Here is a 20604-nt window from a genome sequence, read left to right as displayed (position 1 = left end):
TTTGCACAACTGTGGCTAACAAAGTAGCTGACATTCAAATCAGAAAAGAGAAACATCTCATCTTACAGCACTTAGCCCTGAGGAAATAAAATATACTGAAGTATATTAAAATTTATTTTCAAAATCAGAAAAGATATTGCAATACTTAGCAATGTATGGGTAAACACATTACTGGAACTTTTGCTATTTGAAATAAAAATGGATCGTTTTCTTTAGCACTTCAGGTTAAAAACAGAAGTATGTAAATCTAATCCAGTGACGATGTCCAAGATCCGCAATTAACCTTTTCTTAAGATCAGACTGAAAGATTTGAGCATTTTGACAATACTGAAACTTTTGAACCTTAAGTTAATCTTAGCTAATAATTTACTGATCTTTTTTGAATGCACATTCAGCTATTGAAAAATATATTTTAAAATACAATACTGTATAGTTGTCAATCTCTGCCAAAGATCACTTAAAGAATAAAATATATGGATTCAGCACCAAAAGTGACCCAAATCACCTTAGAAGATAGCAATTCAGTGGAAATTATACTCAAGTATGGAGAAATTGCAGTTCTGGCATTTTTCAAAACTAACTGAAGCTGCAGCAGTTCCAAGTAGGCTAGATGATGGCGTTTCCCTCTCCGGGCATTGGTGAGGCCTTGTTGTTAATCGGTGCATTCTGTTTGGCTTCGCGGATCAGTTCACATGCCATGCCAAAGAAAAGCTTCTCCACATTGTCTGACTCTTTGGCTGACGTTTCCAGATAGCACATACACCGTGCATCAGCAAACTCTTCTGCCCTCGGTCTGGAAGCAATTTTATTTCCTGCAAACATATCAGTGAACACTAATTAGTGATCATGACAATTCACCTATACACCAGTGAGCCCACTGCATTACTTAACACCAATGAATTGGCAGCAACTTAAAAATAAATACTTTACTGTCAGTGGAGGTTTCAATCAATTCCTGCCTTTCCTGTTGAGCAAATACAGTATGCTGTATGTTTTATGCATGAATGTTCAACTGTCAGGAGTAAAGTGACATGTGGTCCACTGCCAGGCTGTAAGAGGAAGAAAAGGTCATTGCAGCTGGCTGTGGACAAGCAGAAATGTGTTATTTCTTATCGAGTCTGGTCCACATGCTTGCAATGCTGAACAATGTCCCAAGTTTTTTTCTACTGTGGTTTAATGATGCTGAATCGCCAGTAACAGAATGTTTCATCCTTCAGATTACTAGCAGTGACCTAATCAACCCGATAAATCAAGGTGAAAGCCAAAACAAGTTACAAATAAAAAAATTACACGAACTTTGCCAAAAGTCGGCAAGACCTCTGGCAGGAACCTGGATACTGATGTACAAGTTGACTTGTAGGTGAAGTTAGCACAGATTCTCACTCTTTAAAGGTCCGCAAGGTCTACAAGGTACATTATTTCCACAAGCTCTACCAAAATGTTGATAATGTTTAAAAAATATGTATAATTACAAAACATTTTTTGAAAAAACGGCAGTTGAGCCGAGTCTCCCTTTGAGTTGAACAGGCTGTTTTGGGTGTGTGTTGCAGGTTTTTTCACACACTCTACCTTGACTGGTTATCTGACTGACGGGAATGACAGGAGCGCACCCCCCATCTCCTTCCCATAAAACTGCTCTAAAAGTGAACATGCCATTCAAAAGTTATCTGGCAGGGATTACACCATACATTAGGGCTGCCACCTTCAGTGCCAAAAAAGAATCCCCCCATCAGAAAATCTGGACAGACATGTTTACACGTGATTTTTTTGAAAGCAAAAATCACGTGTAAAAAGACAGCCAAATGAGAGGCCTGTCTGAGTTGTAACTGATGATATAGACATTTACAGATCTATGTACGCTTTTACAGATCTGTGTACACATTTCCAGTTTTATGTACGTATTTACAAATCTGTGTACGCATTTACAGATTTGTGTATGCGTTTACAGATTTATGTACGCATTTACAGATCTGTGTACGCATTTGCAGATTTATCTATGCATTTACAGATCTGTGTACGCATTTACAGATCTGTGTACGCATTTACAGATTTATGTACACATTTACAGATCTGTGTACACATTTACAGATTTATGTATGCATTTGCAAATAATTTAGCAGATCTGTATACACATTTACAGATTAATGTACGCATTTGCAAATAATTCTGCTACAATAATAGTCCCATACATTACCTACCAGACCAAATCGCATCACAGATTTTGGTTCTTCATTTTGGCACCGTCTTCACTAACATTACAGTCGCTCTGTTGACTCAGTCAGTGATGGGAGAAACTGTTAGCAAGCTACCTAATGTTACTCGGTCAAAATGCCAAAAGAGAAACTGTCTAAAGCATGGCTGTATTTTATCCAAAAGGATTTAAACATTGAATCACCCCTTTGCAATAAAAAAGTAATTTATTAATGTCTTTTAATTAATGTTTTGCTCGTTCTTTTAGGTAGACTACTAGTTCAGGCACTGTGTAGGCACTGTACTGTTTCAAAAGTATCATTTTAGCATGGATATCAAAATATAAACAATAACTTATCCCTACTCATAAAACGATATTATGCAAAGTCTGCATATGAAATGACAGAGAATGATTATACAGCTGTAAAAGCAATAGTTAGAATTTTTATGGCAATTATAATTAGCAAGCAAGCTGTCTTCCACACAGAACAAGAATGGTGACCACAAAGTTGTTAAAAATGTGTTCTATTGGCTGAAACAGCATCACATGTGCACTTCTTTATGTCCATTTTTTAGCTGCAACCTCAGCTCTATAGCTCTGTCTGTCGGTCGATCGGTTGGTTGGTCAGTTGGTCCACAAAAAGTGTCCCACCCCGTAGCGGCCACTGTTTTTGCCCCAGGAGGCTGAAATTTGGCATGGACGTTGGTCATGACTGAAGGTAGAGCTGAGTAACTTTCAAGACCAATTAACCAAGAGGGGGCCTGGTGATAGGCGTGGCCTATCACAAAAAGGCACATAACTCCCAAATGGATTCACAGATTTGCACAAGATTTTGTGGAAAGGTTGGTCATGAGCCAAATAAGAGGTCACATGTTTGTGTGAGGGTGTGTGCGTAGAAGCATGCACACATGATGCATGCGCGTGTGCGGTCGCAGCTATTGTGGATTCGCGCTTGGGGGGGGGGGGGAGTAAGAAGAAAAAAGCAATATAACCCAGTTTGGGACTCTATTGTATCTGAAGTTGTATCACAATTCTGTTTACCTGAGGTCAAAAAAGTCTCAGCCTAAGGGCTGAAAGTCTGGACATTCTGATAGCAGATTCACGGGTCACACAGCATGGGAGAACCAGCCCTTTGAAATTTACTAACTTTTCCTGATGCTGGTGCTAGGTGCATGGTCCAATCAACACGAAATTGGGGCAATTCAATTCAGGTTTATTTGTAAAGCACTTTTTTTTTTACAGAGAACAAGGGGGAGCCCATCCTCTACCTACCCTGGGGAGGGGATAATGGCTTTACACTATCAACAGTATGCCAAGTTTAAAAAAGCGACCCAGCCCAAATGGGTCACCTATAGACAGTCAGACACCCACTGCGTAATATTAATAATTGAACATACATAACAAATTAACATTGAAATTGCAAGCAGAAACTGTATACACGTCATTGTATCCATCGAAAAAGAATTTAGCGTTGAAAATAACATGGGCATGGGTATAAAACCTGGAGAATGTGCAACCAATAGAGACGTGCTGACTACCACATTCGAAAATACGCGTGATAGTAGTTCCCTTGGCCGATTACAACGCATTAAACCCCCATTGGTAGAACGAGTCTAACGCTTTTTTTGACCAATGAGAGTCTCACATGCTGTGTACTTGATTCCAAAAAAATCATCCGGATGAAATCAGGCAGAGAAATACAAACTAGCCAATCAAAATCTAGTGACGTAATTATGTATAAATAATTTCGTATGACGCTGGTTTGCTGAGCCTCGGCGGCCATCTTCTACAGCAGAAATTTCTGTGTAACGACTATAAGGAAGAGAAAGGGAAACGGTTTGACGTTATTTTGAGAAGACATAACGAAAAACCAAATGTTCGGAAGGACTGTTTCGTAATAAGTGGTTGGTTTAGTTTGATAGGAGTCGAATTTAAGTTCAAATAGACGGAAAGATGTCGGACGACGCGGCGAGGGAAGATGCTTGCAGAGAGTATCTGTCGTCCCTGGAAGATTTGACTTTCAACAGCAAACCTCACATCAACATGCTGACCATTCTTGCCGAGGAGAACCTGCACTTCGCCAAGGATATCGTCGCAATAATTGAAGCACAAATCGCCAAGGTTTTTATAACATAGAATTTTTAACTTCAGCCATTTTAATTTCGACGTAGACGGGCTAACTAGCTACGCGTATTTAGAAAACAGCCTAGGCAATATGGCGACCTCATTGTGTAACTCGCGTTGCTTAGTCACTTCGCTGGATAGTTATGAGCTAGACGTTGACCACACGCTAAAATGCCATTACAGTTGGTATTAACTTAGGGGACAGACGTATTTGAAATTTTAACTTTAGATCGACATCTGTAGTTGGCGAATTAACGGTTGTACAGTTAGGCGTATTTTACTCCCATGTTCGCTAAGCGGGCTGAATATGCATTTCAACTGAAGTGTATTTCGACGACTAGACAAAGTTAACTGTCAGCCAGTTTAGATCGTAGTACCGCAACAATTATTTGTATGGGCTGCAGACGGTAAACGTTTGCAGTGAGATGATCAAACGGATGTCTTGCTTTTGCTAACTAATTTGTCTTATTTCGATTTTGTTTAACCTAGCTACCAAGTTGGCAGATGGCAACAATATGGCGACAAGTGTAACAGAATCAATAACTCGGCCATTTCTTGCTACTGGCTAAGTTGACAGCCTGTCGCACGTGTAGCAGGCCTCAATTTGTAAAATTAATTTCAAGTAACTGTTAACTTGGATATATAAATGTGACAGTTCGTTTGATAAAGGTTTCAGATCAGCCAGTTATCTAGAATGGTAAGCTGTCGCTACCGAGCTGTTTCTCTGCATTTTCAACCACAAAGTTTATTTCTGTAAAGTTGGCTAGCTAATGGTTAGCTAACGTAGCCAAGTCGGCGTTAGCTAGCAAGCTGGCTTGGCATAAAGGTTCTTTTGAGAACAACGGGAAAGGGTCTATTATTAATTTGTTTCAAAACATAATCTTAAAACAGATACACTTTAGATAAGCTAAAATACGAAGTCATTGTACGAATAGGAATTCAGGCGGCGTTTCCTGGTTGAAAATGCAGGGCAGCTAACTTGCCAAGTACGTTAACGTTGTGAGTATTGATGTCACTTATGCGCACGTTTTTGGTTGGTTTAATGTTTCAAAGGAAGTAATGAGGATTTTAGACTGCTGATTGCTCGTCGTAATCTGAATTTTTGGAATGTGAATGAATGGTATTTTAAATGTCACAATAAAAAATATGAAATACGGTTTTGTCTTTTTTTATTTCCCAGTGTAATTTATTGGTTCGAAACTATGGTAATTACTTCCTTTTCGATGTAACGTTAGTGGAGTGTATAATCTTGGTCCGACCAAACTGTTATAATCTGCTGGAAGTTATTGTCATTTGGGAAAGGGAACTTTATTACGATGCATTTATTAGCTCATGCGTATTTTTTCATGTGGAATTAACGGTAGCTGCTGTCTGGGCCTGAAAAAGTTAAATAAACCAATTTAATATTAATATAACTAACTGCCATAAATCTTATGACAGATCTGTATGTTTTTCAGTTTCATAAAAAAAGATTTCAGTAAGTCATGACGTTGAGATTTTGTTAAAATACAGATCTCTCTTTAATTGGGTTAAGGAGAATTTCCAAACAATAGTGAATTACTTTTTGTTTATGAAGGAAATTAACTGTGTCCTGGATCTTGGGTTTGATTTGCTTTGAGTCACATCTAATCAGAAGGTTGTCAAAAGTGTTTCCCCTCTTTTTTTTCCTATTTTTTCATTGAAGAATTTGAGGGTTGGTTTCATCTGTAAATATGGAACTACCGTGTCTCATTACTAATAATAGTGCCTGCTGCTTTTTTCCACTTTTTGATGACACATTTTTCTTCATGGACTGTGGGAATACTGAATGAGGACATCTCGGGATGGATATGTTTTGTTGACCATGGATGACTCCACTTCAGCCGGCGGGCAGAATGTTGGCTTGCTGTCATGGAAACCTAAAAAGATGCAACGTGATTAAAAAAGAAAAAAAACTTTCCACTTCTGCTGGAATGTATATACAATTCCAGTTTTTCCCCTGCAGTGCTGCGATAGCATATTGACTACTTTTCTTGTAGTGGATGTGACTCTTGGGGGCAAAATAATAAAGTTGGTTAGGCCTTGGTTAAAAAAATTAAATAAAGGGTGTGCAGTTAAAATCTGATGGCGGCTACAAAGCTACAAACTGACATTGAAAGAACTTTATTAATGGTGAACACTTGGTACTTTACAGCTGGGCTCTCATTTGTAAATTGTGTACTTTCCATGTGTTAAAATATGTAAATCAATGTTACTGATGCTATTTTTAAATTGTCGAATGTACATTTTTGCTTGACTTCTAAACTCTCAAGTTTTCTATCACTCTAGGCACCTCCAGCAGAGAAGCTTCCAGTTTTGTACTTAGTGGATTCCATAGTGAAGAATGTTGGGGGCGAATATCTTGACGTTTTCGCTAAAAACCTAGTCTCTTCGTTTATTTGTGTTTTTGAAAAGGTATATACTTCTGTCTCTCCTTGGTCTTTTCTTGAACATTGTCACTAAGCCATTCCTCTTGCATAGTACTTCCCTGTGATTATGATTAGCTTACCCTTTTGAGTTTGTTGCTTTGGATTTTGTATTTATGATCATAACTAATTGGGTCCATTTGTTGGGGCGGGTTAAACAGAGATCAAGATATTTATCTTTGCGTACATTTAAAGACAAAGCCTGCATGTCATTTTCAGGATTGAATGGAATGAAACTGCTCTCTAAAACTTATGAGTTGTGCGGTTTGTTGTAATTCATGGCTTATACATGCTCACTTTTAAGAACATGTGTTTGTTTGCCATAAGGAAGCATTTGAAACATACACAGATTTTGTCTGCACTTAAGTCCTATACTGGCATACTTTATGCCCAGTCTCAAGTCTTTTATTAAGCACAGAATTGATAGATTGCTCAACTTTTTAACATCAAATCTTTGTTTTGACTGCTAAAAGCAAGCATGGAAGTTGGACTTTGCACCAAGTTGTGTCTTTTCATTTTAGGTTGATGAGAACACTAGAAAAAGTCTATTCAAATTGCGATCCACCTGGGATGAGATTTTTCAGTTGAAGAAACTTTATGCGTTAGATGTCAAAGTGAATTCTGTAGATCCTGCATGGCCAATCAAACCACTGCCGCCAAATGTGAATGCCAGCATCCATGTGAACCCCAAATTTTTAAAACAAGTAAGTATGTTGGGAGTGTTTTTTTTTTTTAAAATACCCTTTGTGACTAAATACTCATGGTTCGGGGGAAATGGTTGCACAAGTTCAAACACACTATTCATAGGAGTATCTTGAAAAAGGTCGGGTATATTATTGTCCCAATAATTGATTTTTATTTTTTTCATGTAGACTGAGGAAGTAACAGCTCCAAGAGCCAAAACCCCACAACCTCTGAGCCACCCAGTGGTGAGTGAGAAGAATTTGACCCAGGAGCAAGTAATAAGGCAGCAGTTGCTTGCAAAGCAAAAGCAATTGCTTGAGCTACAGCAGAAGAAGATAGAGCTAGAACTTGAACAAACAAAAGCTCAACTGGTGAGTGTCGGCTTGTTCCCTCCCCCCCCCCACACACCAATCGGTTAAGGCTACAGCATACCATTGCAGTGAGTGTAGAGAAATTTATTTTTCGTTTTTATGTTCACTGAAAAAAAAAACAGGATATTGCCGAAACTTTTGTTTCTTCCTGCTGACCCTTGTTTTTGTGACAGTATAATTCTGTGTCCATATTGTTACCTCTTCATGCCAAAACCCTCAGTATCCAATGGCAAATGTGGCATTATTTGCTTAATCTATATTTTGAAGCTTTGTCTAGTGTGTTTCTATGACAATATGAATCAACTTGAGCTTGAATGTGCAATGCATTGTCCTTTTTTTTAAAGGCTGCTAATCAGTTGGTTTCTACAACCAATCCATCCGTTATTCCTGCAAACCAACCTAGTATTGGGGTGAAAGTCAGTCCACTGACCACTACACAACCAATTAAACCCTATCTACCACCACCCTCTGACACCAAGGTTCCCACAAGAGACCCCCGCTTGATCAGAGGAAGTCAGGCCACTGGCTTTGTGAAGGAGCAAGTGCCAAATAAAAAGGACAGTCGTGGATTTGGAACTGCCGCACACCCGTCAGATAAGAAAGCAAATTTATCAACTGACAAGCAAAATAAACTAGAAAAGACAAAAATCCCTAAAAAGGAATTTTTATCTGAGGAAAAGCCTAAATCAAAATCTCCTTCCCCTTCGACAAAAGGGGTTCAAGGAAAAAATAAAACCCCTGAACTTGAAAATGTTAAAGCGACAGAGGTCAACAAGAGGGACCCGAGGTTACGAAAACATCTCCATGATAAGACTGATGTGAAAGAGGAAGATGTTAAAGAAAAGAAAAGGGGTTCTGACAAAAAAGAGAGGGATGACTCCACCAAAGCCTTGGAGCACAGATCATTAGGCACCAGAAGTAAACTTGCAAATGGTTCGGTTAACAAGCATGAACCTCTGGAGAAACTGGACTCCAAACCAACTAAAGGCAATGCAAGGAAAAGATCTCGCTCAAGGTCTCGTTCACCTGTGCTGCACTCTCCGAAAAGGAAAGACAGACGGTCTCCAAAGAGGAGAACCAGAAGCATTTCTTCATCTCCTCCAAAGTTTGGGAAGGGAAGGCAAGCCGTAGGCAAACACGCACACACAGAAGACTTTCCACAGCATGGTAATATAAGGGAAGAAAGAAGCACTCCCAAAAAGAGCACAAGCGAACCAAGGAGGACCAAACGGTCACTGGAGGAAAGGCCTGTTGAAGCAAGAGAATCTCATTCACCGAGATTACCTTTAGAAACTAAAGAAAATGCCAAGAGGTGGCGAAGTGGATGGGAGGAAAACAAACGGTAAGTACCTGCATTGACCCTTGATGCATATTGACCTGAGTGAACTTATTGCTTCCAAATTGTGCTGTTTATGCTATGGCTTGGGTAAATACTAGATTCTGATTGGTGCAGAGGGTGTTCACACTATCTATTGTTTTTAATGGGGAAAAGGTGTAACGTGTGACCATGAAGTAGTTCTAGTGAAATTGCCATTACTCACAGTTAAAAATTACTACACAAGCCTAATCAACATGTTACTCAATTTCAACAATCTATTTACAACAGGAAATAATGGCAAAAAAGTAGAATATACCAGTCAAGATTATGCTATTGTATGGAAATGGTTTTTTACTCTTTCTCTGTTTCTTGCTCTTTTTCTGCTACTCTGTAAAGTGTCTTTGTGGAAGTTCTCTGTAAAAAGCACAGTACAGTTAAAATTGATTTGATATCTTTCCATATTTGGTGGAAAATAGAATGGTGAGCTTCCTTCAACATCTGTCATTGCATGCAAGAATATTTAATGTACTGTTAAATGTCTAATCACTTCATGTTTTGTGCTCCCCCAAAGCCTGAAACAGCCTGAAGAGAGCCTTCCACATGGAAAATCAGGACAAAGACACAAAGCATCTTGGTCAAGCAGTCCGAGAGTTACCACACCTCGCACACCAAAACAGCATCGCCTCAGCGTCGATGCCAACCTGCAAATACCAGAAGTGCTTAACTCTGCAAGTAAACATGACCTTCTGAAAAAGGTACTCAATGTGTGGTGCTGTATTGTGAAGTTGCTTGATTCTGTGTGATGGTCATTTTCCTAATAGTTAATTTTTTGTTTGTGTTCATGATAGACAGGGTGAAGAAAGTCTATTCACTTAAAATGAAGTAATACAAAAAAAGATACTCATGGAAGTAGGTTGTTTTGTAACTAAGTGACTAAATTCCTCACACTATATTAATTTTGTGAGTTTATTCCTCATTGAATTATAGTGTTCATTGAAATTGAGTAGTAACAAATTTGAGTAGTAAAAATTGTTCATAAACTGCATTCGGGTAGTTTTCTGTGCAGTCAGAGCTCTGAATAAGGAGGATAGTCTAAAAAATATAACGGAACTATGGTTTACTAAAAATAAAGATTAATAATTTTGTGGAGCTCCAGAACTCAACCTTTCCAGAATAAAACTCCCAACATGGCCTGCTCCAGTTTTATGGACTAGATAAAAGGCAAGTCTGACCTGTCGTTTTGTTGCCCAAGTTAGCAGGAGGAAGTGGGAATTTTAGAAGGAACCTCGATTTAATGTCTTATTTGAAAGAAGTGAGATGGGAAGATGCACAGATTTTCCGGAGTGCTCAAACTTGTTTTCTGATCTGTTTTTAGTGACCACAAATCAGTGATGTGATATTAGCTAGTGCTTCATTGCAGTTTTTACTTCCATCATCAATGTGTTTTAATTCTTTCATCACTGTCTAATTTGGGTTTCTTGAAGTGATGGTTCACTTTCTTTGGTTTTTAAATACTATTTCAGTTTTAGTGTATGTTCTTTGATTGGCCAGGCAGTTCTTGAGTGAATTATACTAGTGGTGTTTACAGAAGTTCTGTAGGTTTTTGAATGGCTTGATATCAAGGCATTTGGTGTTTGTGGTCTATCACAAGAAAACACACTCAAAGTATTAAGTAGTGGTAGTACCATGACATTATATGTCCAGAGGTTGTAAGTTTGTGTATTAATGACAAACTGTTATATATGTTGGTAATTGTGAATAAATGCTATAAAATGAGGGTTCATGTGTTACAAACTTGCTGTTAAAACTGCTGTTTGTTTGAAATGTATATTCTTGGACTGCAAACCCCTGAATTGCCCTAAACCTGAAATTTTAAACCCGGCAGATCATGAGAAGCTTTTCTAAAATCTGGAATATCCTTTATTTCACATTAAAAAATCTGGACTTATCATAAACATACACTAAAACTGAAATTATATCTGAAAAACTCAGTGAACTAATCCTTTCAGTTTGAACCGAAGGAACTTATTCAGCTTCCATTTTATTCCAGCAGATGGGGCTGTAATATGTCATATTTTCTCCTCCATACCTTGAAACTTTGTAAAATTGTGCAAAAATTTTCAGGTGGTTTATGTTAAGAGAATTTAATAGATGTGCTTGAAACTTCAGCCTTCGTTTGAACATGCACATTTAAGCAATTTAAAAATTTTCATATCTTACCTTTTAAATGAGAATTCTAAATATTCTCTTCATTTAAAGTTGTCTGTTTTATCAGTATTCATGAAGGAGAGCCTAATAACCATGAATAAAATACCTAGGATTAAAATGGAAAAAAAAAAAAAAAAATCAGTAACATTTCACGGTTAAGAGTGAGTGAATGCCAATTTATTATTGACTTCAATACAGTACGATACAGTTCCATACAAATCCATAAAATATTATGATGCATATGTCTTGATTTTTTAAATTTATTATTATTTTCTATATAGGCTAGCAAAAGACTTGCTGATGGTGAAATATCCCACGATGACTTCCTTGGTGTGGCCCATCAAATCAAGCAGCTTTTTCAGTACCAAGAGGAAAAGCAAAGATCTGACTCTTGGGAAGGAAGTGAAGACGGACAGCCTGTGAGCAAAAAGAAGCCCTTGCTGGCCACACCCCCATCGCAGCAGGGGAATCTGTCCGATGCTGAAATTACTTACTATGAGCATAAAGCTAAGTTGAGAAGAACCCAGGTCCAGCGTCAAGGTAATGATGTTTGGGATGCAGACGACAGCTTCTCGAGTGAGGAGGCGGTTGTGAGAGAAATTGAGTTCCCCAAAGGACACCCCGGAACAAGGACTGGGGATAGCCACTTTAGAAAACATGATGAGGGTACTGAAGGACCTGTGTGTACCTCCCCTATAAAGAGTAACAGGCCAGAAGGACCTAAGCGTTCCCAAGAAAATAAAGTCATGTTTGAAGAGCATGCTACTTTAGATGTTAATAAAGATTTGCCTAGTAATAAAAGGGGAGTTCTCAGGCTGAAAGGACAGCCTGGACAGGATTACAGGAAGAGAGGTGATCCTCGTGAATATAGTGATGAAAGACTAAAGGTTAAGATGGAAGGCAAGTGCAAAGTTCAAGGTTCGTAGATGAAATACCAGCTTTATTAAAGTGGCTTAATTGCTGATGATGTCATTCAATATCTTTCCAACAGGTGGAAGAGATAATCACTCGCCATACAGTGAGAGACTGCAACTTCAGAGGCCACCACATGAGGAAACTGATCAAGGAAAAAGTAGCTTGGAATCACAGAAGAGATATGGAGGAGTAAATGAAGCCATAAAGCTTGAAGATTCTGCAAACCAGCCATGTTCAAGGCACGATGAGCTTAGAAAAAATGATAGACCTTCAAATTCTGGTCTGTTGTACAAAAACTCCCCAAGTCCTGTCAATTTTGAGAGCCTTGCTGGAAAATCACCTGTAAGAGGCTTTGACAGTTCATCCTGCTTAGATGTAGATAGCCACCCAATGACTGTACGGGAACCCAGCCCTAGTCAGAGATTTGACATTCCCTCCAGCTGTGAGCATCCCATTACGGGATCTGAGGGTGATGTTCCACTAAGTGTGGAGGTCCCTCCTAGACATGATATTCCATCAGGACCAGGCAGAAGTGGACAGCCAAGCCAGATGCTGTGTGAAGCTTCCGGACAGACACCGCCTCATTCTTCAGAAGGTCCCCTTTCACAGTCTGGCTTATCACGATATGATGGTGGAAAACACCCACAGAGGTTTGATGGGCCTCAAGGTCCAAAGCCTATGATTTTTGATGGCCCGAGTCATATGGGCCAGCCGAGGATGGACGGACCGTCAAGATCTCATGTACCAGGCAGGTTTGATGTGAATCCCGGACCAGGACGATTTGATGGACCGTCTGGGCCTCATAACACTTCAAGGTTTGATGGACAACATACGCCGGGCCAAAGTAGATTTGATGGGCCTCAAGGGCCTGGAAGATTCAATGGCCCACATTTACATAAGGGTCCAGAGAGGTTTGATGGTCCTAGTAGATATGACAGTCCATCTATGCAACCTGGTCCTACAAGATTCAGTGAACCACAGGGTCTTGGAAGATTTGATGGATCACACATTCAACAAGGTACAAGCAGATTTGATGGACCAGCCGGACAGCAGCCTCCAGGCAGGTTTGACAGCCAAGGTCCAATCCGATTTGATGGGTCGCAGATGCAGCCTAATAGATTTGAAGGGCCATTGAGATATGATAATCCCCAAATGCCACAAGGTCTTGCAAGATTTGAAACGCCAGTGCGGTTTGGTGGCCCACAGGTTCAAGGACAAGGGCCTGTTCGATACGATGGGCCTCAACCTGGACCAGTGAGGTTTGATGCGTCTATTAATCAGCCTGGTACTATGCGATTTGAAAACTCTCAAGGACAACTGGGACCTATGAGATTTGATGGGCAAGGTATGTCACGATTTGACTGTCCACCCGGTCAGCAACCACCTCCCAGGTTCTGTGGCCCACAAAGTTTGCAAAACCAAATGCGACCACAAGGCCCGCCTATGTTTGAGACACCACAGGGTCCGGGACCTCTGACTAATCCTGTCAGCCAGCAGCCAGCAAATTTCAACATGCCCAATCACAGGTTTTCTGAACCATTAAACATGTTCAGCAGTGCACCACAGCCTTTTCAAGGACAACAAAATATGTCTCAAGGAGCAAATTTCAGTGTCTCAGCTGTTCCTGGACCTTCTGCTTTCTCTAATACATATGTCAGGCCTGTTGAATCTTTTTACAACCCTGGTGCTCCGGTTGTCTCTGTTGGAAGTTTGAATCCTTCACTTCCGGTGGGAAATGTTCCTCAGCCTGTAAGTGCCACACCCATGTGTACTACGTTTTAAAATTTTTGTTTTAATCAAAGTAGATTTTGTTTGTGTTTGATGTGAGAAATGCTCAACAATTTGAAAGTATAAATGAAATATCAAAACAATCTTTCCTTTTTTGTTCATTTGCACCCTGGGAGAATATGCCAGTATTTCAGTAGTCTCAACGCAGTAGTAATGCTTTGAACTACAATTAAGCATTTTGCATGTTTCAAGAGATTTGTGAAAGATTAATGTGAAAACTTCTCTGATACACAGAATGATTCCTGATTTGGAACTTTGTTATGAAGTGCCTAGCATTGTACAGTGACTGTGGGTACAATCAGAGGGAGGAATGTTAATTTTTTTATTATTGTTTCAGATTAATATGCTGTCTGGTCTTGGAAAAACGCAATTGTCAGCTCCTTACAGCCAAGGACAGCCCTTCATACCAACACAGAACACTGTGCCTTTCAACCAAGCAGGTGAGGTATTTTTATTGACAACTAAATTATCACTGTTATCGGAATTTATGTGCCAGTTTGTTGGCGGAAAAACAGAGATTATAAATGTAAATTCCGAAAAAGTCAAGGATCTGTGTGTAATTGTTGACGTGTTACTTTCTTAATTTTTTTTGCATGTTTGAGGTATCAGATGTGTCCTGTGAATTTTATTTATTTATTTGCTGATGTCAAGGCCTTTATGTGGTCATTTTAATCTCTGTTTCTTAGGTCCACAAGAAAGTCATTTTGGACAGGTTGATGTTAACGACCTGTTATCAAAGCTGATCTCTACAGGAATAATAAAACCACCCCAGACAGACACAGCTCCAAACGGTAAGCTCATAAATATTCTAATGTGTTTGTATTCACTGTATAATGGGGTTGTCTTTGTTGAACATAATTCAGGATGTTTTTAAAGATGAACTGACTAGTGTTAACTTTCCTTCATTTCTCATGTTTGCAATTAAGGGAAGTGTTTCATAGGGTTTAGCCCAATAATCTTTTCTAGATGTTTTGAATTTGACTTGTGTATTTCAGAGTCAACTGCACCCACTCCAGTGCAGCCACCAGCTGAAGAGGAGGAGGAAGAGGAGCAAGAAGATGATCATGATATCCCTGATCTCACTGGCTTTGTTATTGAAGACATGAAACAGTGCGCACTGCTTTTATTTCAAAATGATAACGTTGCAGGCTACTGCAGTAATATTGAAGTCCAACTTTGTCTTAACCATAACTTTTTGGTGAAAGTCACTGTTACCAGATTTATCATTCTCAGATAGTACTAGTTTCCTGTTAAATGATCTGTTGTGGAACTTGATGTGCATACGATTTGGTGGGTCTTGAATTTTTTTTTTTTGTATTTTGTTTAACAGGAGATATGAGAGTGTTATCACTAAACTGTACACTGGAATACAGTGTTACTCTTGTGGGATGCGTTTCACTGCTTCACAAACGGATGTATACGCTGATCACTTGGATTGGCATTATAGACAAAACAGATCAGAGAAGGACATCAGCAAAAAGGTCACGCACAGAAGGTGGTACTACAGCCTTACGGTAAGACAGATTATCGAATCCTTTTTGCTACGTTTTTTTTTTTGTATTTGCAATCTTTGGTAAATTCTCAAAGTGTAACATAATGGCTTTCCTTTGAAACTGAATGTTATTTAAAAAGACTTTTCATATTGACCCATGTCAACCCATGAGTAGAAGGGGTGTTAGACAGGTCTTTGGTTCATGTGAAAATTTAACATTAACATGATCGATTGCAGGACTGGATTGAATTTGAGGAAATTGCTGACCTTGAGGAGAGGGCAAAGAGTCAGTTTTTTGAGAAAGTCCACGAGGAGGTGGTGCAGAAAACTCAGGAAGCTGCGAAAGAGAAAGAATTCCAAAGTGTCAAAGCAGCTCCAGCTGTTGTCGCTGAGGTAAGTTCATGTTAAGATGATTACTGCATTTTTAACTCTCACTGCTGTAGAGCCATTTGTCACTGTTAAGCCCTGCCCAGCAATGCCACACGGCTTTTGTGATCATGTGAGCTTGCAACATGAATCTTAAATCTCAAAAATCTCATTTCGAATTCAGATTTCCTCTTGTGGACATGTTTGTACTCGTGAATGTCAATTAGCTGCTGATTGAAAGGACAAAACAAAAACACTGTAACCTTCCAGGGCTGGATATTGGGACTTCAAACTGGATGGATGGATACAATAAGATTATAAGAGTACCTTTGTAAGGATGAAGCTTCCTAAAGATTCGGTTGTTCTGATTTTGTTTCTGTCTCTATTTCAGTCCTGTGAAATCTGTCAGGAGCAGTTTGAGATGTACTGGGAAGAGGAGGAGGAAGAGTGGCACCTGAAAAATGCAATCCGTGTTGAAGGGAAGGTATGGAAGACCTGCGCCTTTGGGATTTTAATTTTCCAGTTTTAGAGGGAAAAGTCGTGTTTTCCATTTGGTTTGATCCCCCTCTCCCCTGTCCCTCAGGGATACAAGTCAATTGGCTATAAAAGCAGAGATGGACTCTATCAGTGTTTTTTGCTGTGTGTTAAAACAGTTCTGACACTGTGACAGTGATGTGTGATGACACTTAATGATGATCCATGTTCCATTTGGCCTTGTTCCATACAGAGTTTTAGAAAGTTGTCAGCAAGTATCCACATTCTAGACATATACAACATTTTAAATACGTTGTATATGTGTTTGGGTCCATCCAAACTCATATACTGTACGTATTGTATTCACATTAGCATTCACATTAACCCCCCGCCCAATTTAAACTTGATAGTTTCCAGTCATTAGCATGTTCACTAGGGAGTGAATCCTGTTAAGGCATACTGTGCAGGATTCTTACCTTGAAAATATTATAAATTAACCATGCCAAGGCATATCTATGATGCACTGGCAATCTCTGTCTTTACGTGATTTCGCCAAATGTGTGCACCTTCACCTGTATTTGTTATTCTAAAATGTGTTTGGGATGTTTCTGGGTGTGGGACTGTTTTATGTGTGGGGAATGGTGGGTGTGGCTGCAGAGCTAGCTAGCGAAGCAGTCCAGATACAGCGAAGCCAAAAGACAAGCAGACTGGGCTCATTCAAGAACTAGAATTGACCTTGGAATTGTTTTTCCTTGGTGGTGCCAGCTGAAGTTCACCAAGGGGATTAAAAGCAATATGGAGTTGGTTTGTTTTCTGTTGGACCTGTAAGTAATGTTATCGGCAGTGTGAAGCTGGCATGGACTTTCGCAAGGGTCTGAATTTAAAATTGTTTTCAACATAATGGAATTAATTAAGCTGTAATCAAATCTGTGTTGTTACTGACGCTCACGGTCGCTCATTTTAGGGTATTAATGTTACTTATAGCGTAAGTAGGGTTGAAGACAAAGGAGGAGACTTTGATTGTAAACACAGGCTCAGAAATCCTGAATAGTATGCCTTTAAGCTTTTGTTTCATAATACGTATTTATTTGGAGTCAAAAGTGACATTAAGTTTATTTCTATGGTATTTGGGCATAGAATGGTCATAATTATGCACTATGTGCTTTATATTTTGTATAAATCTCAGCCTGGCCTAATTTAAAGCTAGCTTACTAGTGGCAGGTTATCTAGTCAGGTTTCTTCACCATAGTTCCTATACATCAGGTGAAAGATAGCCAACTGTTAGCTAAGGCTAAGTGGTTTTTAAAAAAAAATCAGTTAAAAGATAATAAAACAATTTTTTCTAATGCCACAGTTGCGAAAATGACAAGCTCCTGTCCTGTTCATATACTGTCGACTGCATGGTACATAAATGTCTACTCTGTGACTTTATTTTTATGAGTAAAACATGTGAATAACAGGAAACTAGAATAAAAAAGAAAAAGTTTGCTGTGGCTACTGCATCATGGTCACTGTGTATTAATCTTCTTCCCCCCCCTCTTATTTCTAGACATATCACCCGTCGTGTTACGAGGACTACAAAAATGTAAGCTAGCAGCTCCCGTTAATCAGTTTCACATGATGTCACATTTTTCTCATGATATTTACCAGTGCTTTAATCTGGCTTCTTATATCCCTCACTTTTTTCTTTTCCAAGACGTCTTCATTCGTGGACTGCACTCCGTCCCCCAGCAAAGCTCCTGTGGAAAACCCTTTAAATTTGTTTATCAAACAAGAGAATGATGACCAGTCCACCTGTTCCAGTATTAAACAAGAGACAGACACGCAGAGCGGCTCTGCCGAAGAAAACATAGAAGATAAAGTTCAGGTTCATTCAGAGGCTGAAAAACAAGTCAGTGCAATTATTTTTTAAAAAAGGATGCTGCTTTTTCTCTCCCCCACTTTTTTTATTGGTGAGACAGTACTGTAATTTCATTTTGTAAAGAAGAGAGATATTTTTTATATTGATAAGCTCTGAGGCCGGGCCCTCAGCTATGCATACATTAAATACATTTTTGTATTTGGTATTGCCTGTGAAATTCAGGTGTTTTTGCTGTGTGAATGCTCCTTGAAAATGTACCTTGGGAAAAAATGTATGTATAAAATTTAATTTATATAAATAAAGCTATTTTTGCTATTCTTTGTGTAATGCTGGTAAAGGGTATTCTACTAGCATCCCTGATGCAAGCATTGTTTTCCTGACAGAAAATATTTGTAAAAAATTGCATTTGGGTTTTTTTCAAGAAGGCTTAAGGTTGGGCTAACTAATAGGACAAAACATATAAAAATGAATAGCATTTATTTTCTGTTATACGACTTGAGAGGAAGATTTTTCTTTTTGGGTAGCGGTGTACAAAAGGTAAGGTGTGACCTAAACATTTTTTTTTTAAATAAAATTTGAAGTGTAAATAATACAGATTCTTTAACAAGTTGGGTCTCCCTGAGTTTTTTGGATTCCTCTGCGGTACAGGTTTTTATAATTGCGGTGTGTTCATTTAAATTCTAAACATTTTCAGGGTTGTTTTTTTTTTCCTCCTTCCAGAGGGTTGATGAAAAAAAGCAGATCTGCTTGATAATACTGGATTCAATAAAATATATATAAAAATTAGTTTGACTCTGTGTGAAATGTAATGTGGTGTGTTTTTTCTGGCCCCGTACATGCTCCGCTCGTTTTTCCATTGATTTGATTTTGTCTTAATGGTTCTAATGATAAATAAAAAAAATAACATTTAAACTTGCATATTTTGTGTCTGTGTTATTTCTTAGTATGTATGTAAAATTATAGAAAAATTGTTTCCAGTATGGAAACTTTGCCCTACGTGAAGTTTGATGCTGTTTACTTGTAATAAATGTTAGGAAATTACCTTGTTTTTGAGTGTAGGCAGTATATTTTCAGTGAGGTGCAATGTCAGTCTTTACAGACCCTGTGCAATCACTTTTCTGTTTGAAATGTTCATTAAGCCACTAGTTACAGTACAGTGCCATGAAACATTATTTTTTTTTAATTACCAAAATCTTAGAGTACAGCAACAACTCATCCTGGAAGTCTTAAAAGATAAGAACATTCAAAGAACTGTAGGCCTCTCTAGCCTCAGCAAGGTCAGTGTTCATCACTCCACATTAAGAAAGACTGGGAAAAAATAGGATTCATAGGAGAATAGCAAGGCAAAAACCACTGTTAATGAAGAGAAACATTCATACTTGTCTCACATATGAAAAACACCTAAATGATCCCCAAGCCTTTTGGGATAATGTTCAATAGATTAGCCAAAAGCGTCTCGAAGCTCAGCGTTCAAAGCTGTCCCACATCCGGCTGGCCTTCAAAGACTAGCCAGTTTATTTAGGATAGGCAGATAGGGACCAGAGTTGTTCGTTGGTCGGCAGCTTTAATTACCATTACCTATTCCCCACTCACTTCTCATGTCCTATTTCCTGTAATGGTCTGACACTAGACCAGGTCGTAACATTGCCTGGGGAAGTTAATCATTTCAAGCATCCGTTCATCCTCTGATTACAATGCTTTGCTGGATTATAATGGACTATTTATAGTATTGACTTCCACATTAAGTGAAACTGCATTACTGCTGGTCAGCACTTGACTTAAAACTTCTCATTAATTATGTACACTCTAGTGTCACAGATGCAAGTTAGACAGGTTTAGTTTTGTTTTTGTGATTTTTAAGGTGATTTGTGTTTTCTTATTGTGGATTAGTGCCGGGCAGGCTTGTAGGCCAACAAAGCTAGCTAAATAGACCTGTATCTGACATTGTTATAACCGATTAAATGTCCATAAACGTAACCCTCTTTACTATTTGAAATTCTCAACTCCAAAGCCTAATTTATCCACTGGAGGAAAATAATGGATGTTACTCTTCAAATTTTGTGTAAGTAATAATGTCTGGGAGATTCACTTCAAAATACTGCATGGTATTTACCCTTTAAACTCACTAATCTCATAGTACAGTGACTTATAGAGAATGTATGTTCTTTTTGCAAATAAAATGAAACTATCATCCATGTACACTGCCCTAAGGTCCCAAATTTTCTGGAATAGCATAGCATCTCATATATTTATCTTCTAAATAAAAATCATACCTTCACTTGAAAAGATGTGACATTTTAAGGGTGAATGTTGTTGGGAAACAGACAGTTTTGTGTATTCTGCGTTTGGGAAGTTTCCGCTGGGCCCC

At 38.7% G+C, this 20604-nt stretch overlaps 1 protein-coding gene across 3 annotated transcripts; it reads left to right on the top strand.

The window, feature by feature from the left end:
• The first annotated feature begins 3942 nt into the window (after positions 1-3942).
• pcf11 (PCF11 cleavage and polyadenylation factor subunit) lies at positions 3943-19151 on the top strand. Of its 3 annotated transcripts, none has more exons than XM_035431699.1 (16): positions 3943-4312; positions 6623-6748; positions 7281-7463; positions 7632-7814; positions 8294-9156; positions 9704-9887; positions 11622-12240; positions 12332-14004; positions 14381-14483; positions 14730-14834; positions 15039-15153; positions 15374-15557; positions 15773-15928; positions 16293-16385; positions 17925-17960; positions 18072-19151. In XM_035431699.1, exons 1-16 carry the CDS (start codon positions 4145-4147, stop codon positions 18285-18287), a joined length of 5007 nt encoding a protein of 1668 aa, XP_035287590.1. In that variant the 5' UTR covers positions 3943-4144; the 3' UTR covers positions 18288-19151. The 3 variants fall into 3 exon arrangements, with proteins under 3 accessions (XP_035287590.1, XP_035287591.1, XP_035287589.1); XM_035431700.1 differs by having other exon boundaries at positions 8159-9156; positions 11622-11880; XM_035431698.1 differs by having other exon boundaries at positions 8159-9156.
• Positions 19152-20604: the final 1453 nt, after the last annotated feature.

The sequence above is a fragment of the Anguilla anguilla genome, chromosome 9 (assembly GCF_013347855.1).
Source record: "Anguilla anguilla isolate fAngAng1 chromosome 9, fAngAng1.pri, whole genome shotgun sequence".
NCBI lineage: Eukaryota > Metazoa > Chordata > Actinopteri > Anguilliformes > Anguillidae > Anguilla > Anguilla anguilla.
The sequence above is the reverse complement of the archived record's forward strand: the minus strand, read 5'-3'. Positions and strand labels throughout refer to the sequence as shown.

Bases quoted from the DNA above. Each gene is read 5' to 3' on its own strand.
- pcf11 (XM_035431698.1), top strand. From the start codon at position 4,145: ATGTCGGACGACGCGGCGAGGGAAGATGCTTGCAGAGAGTATCTGTCG. The intron at 9,157-9,703 runs GTAAGTACCTGC...GCTCCCCCAAAG, and splicing joins GGATGGGAGGAAAACAAACG to CCTGAAACAGCCTGAAGAGA. The intron at 14,835-15,038 runs GTAAGCTCATAA...TGTGTATTTCAG, and splicing joins GACAGACACAGCTCCAAACG to AGTCAACTGCACCCACTCCA.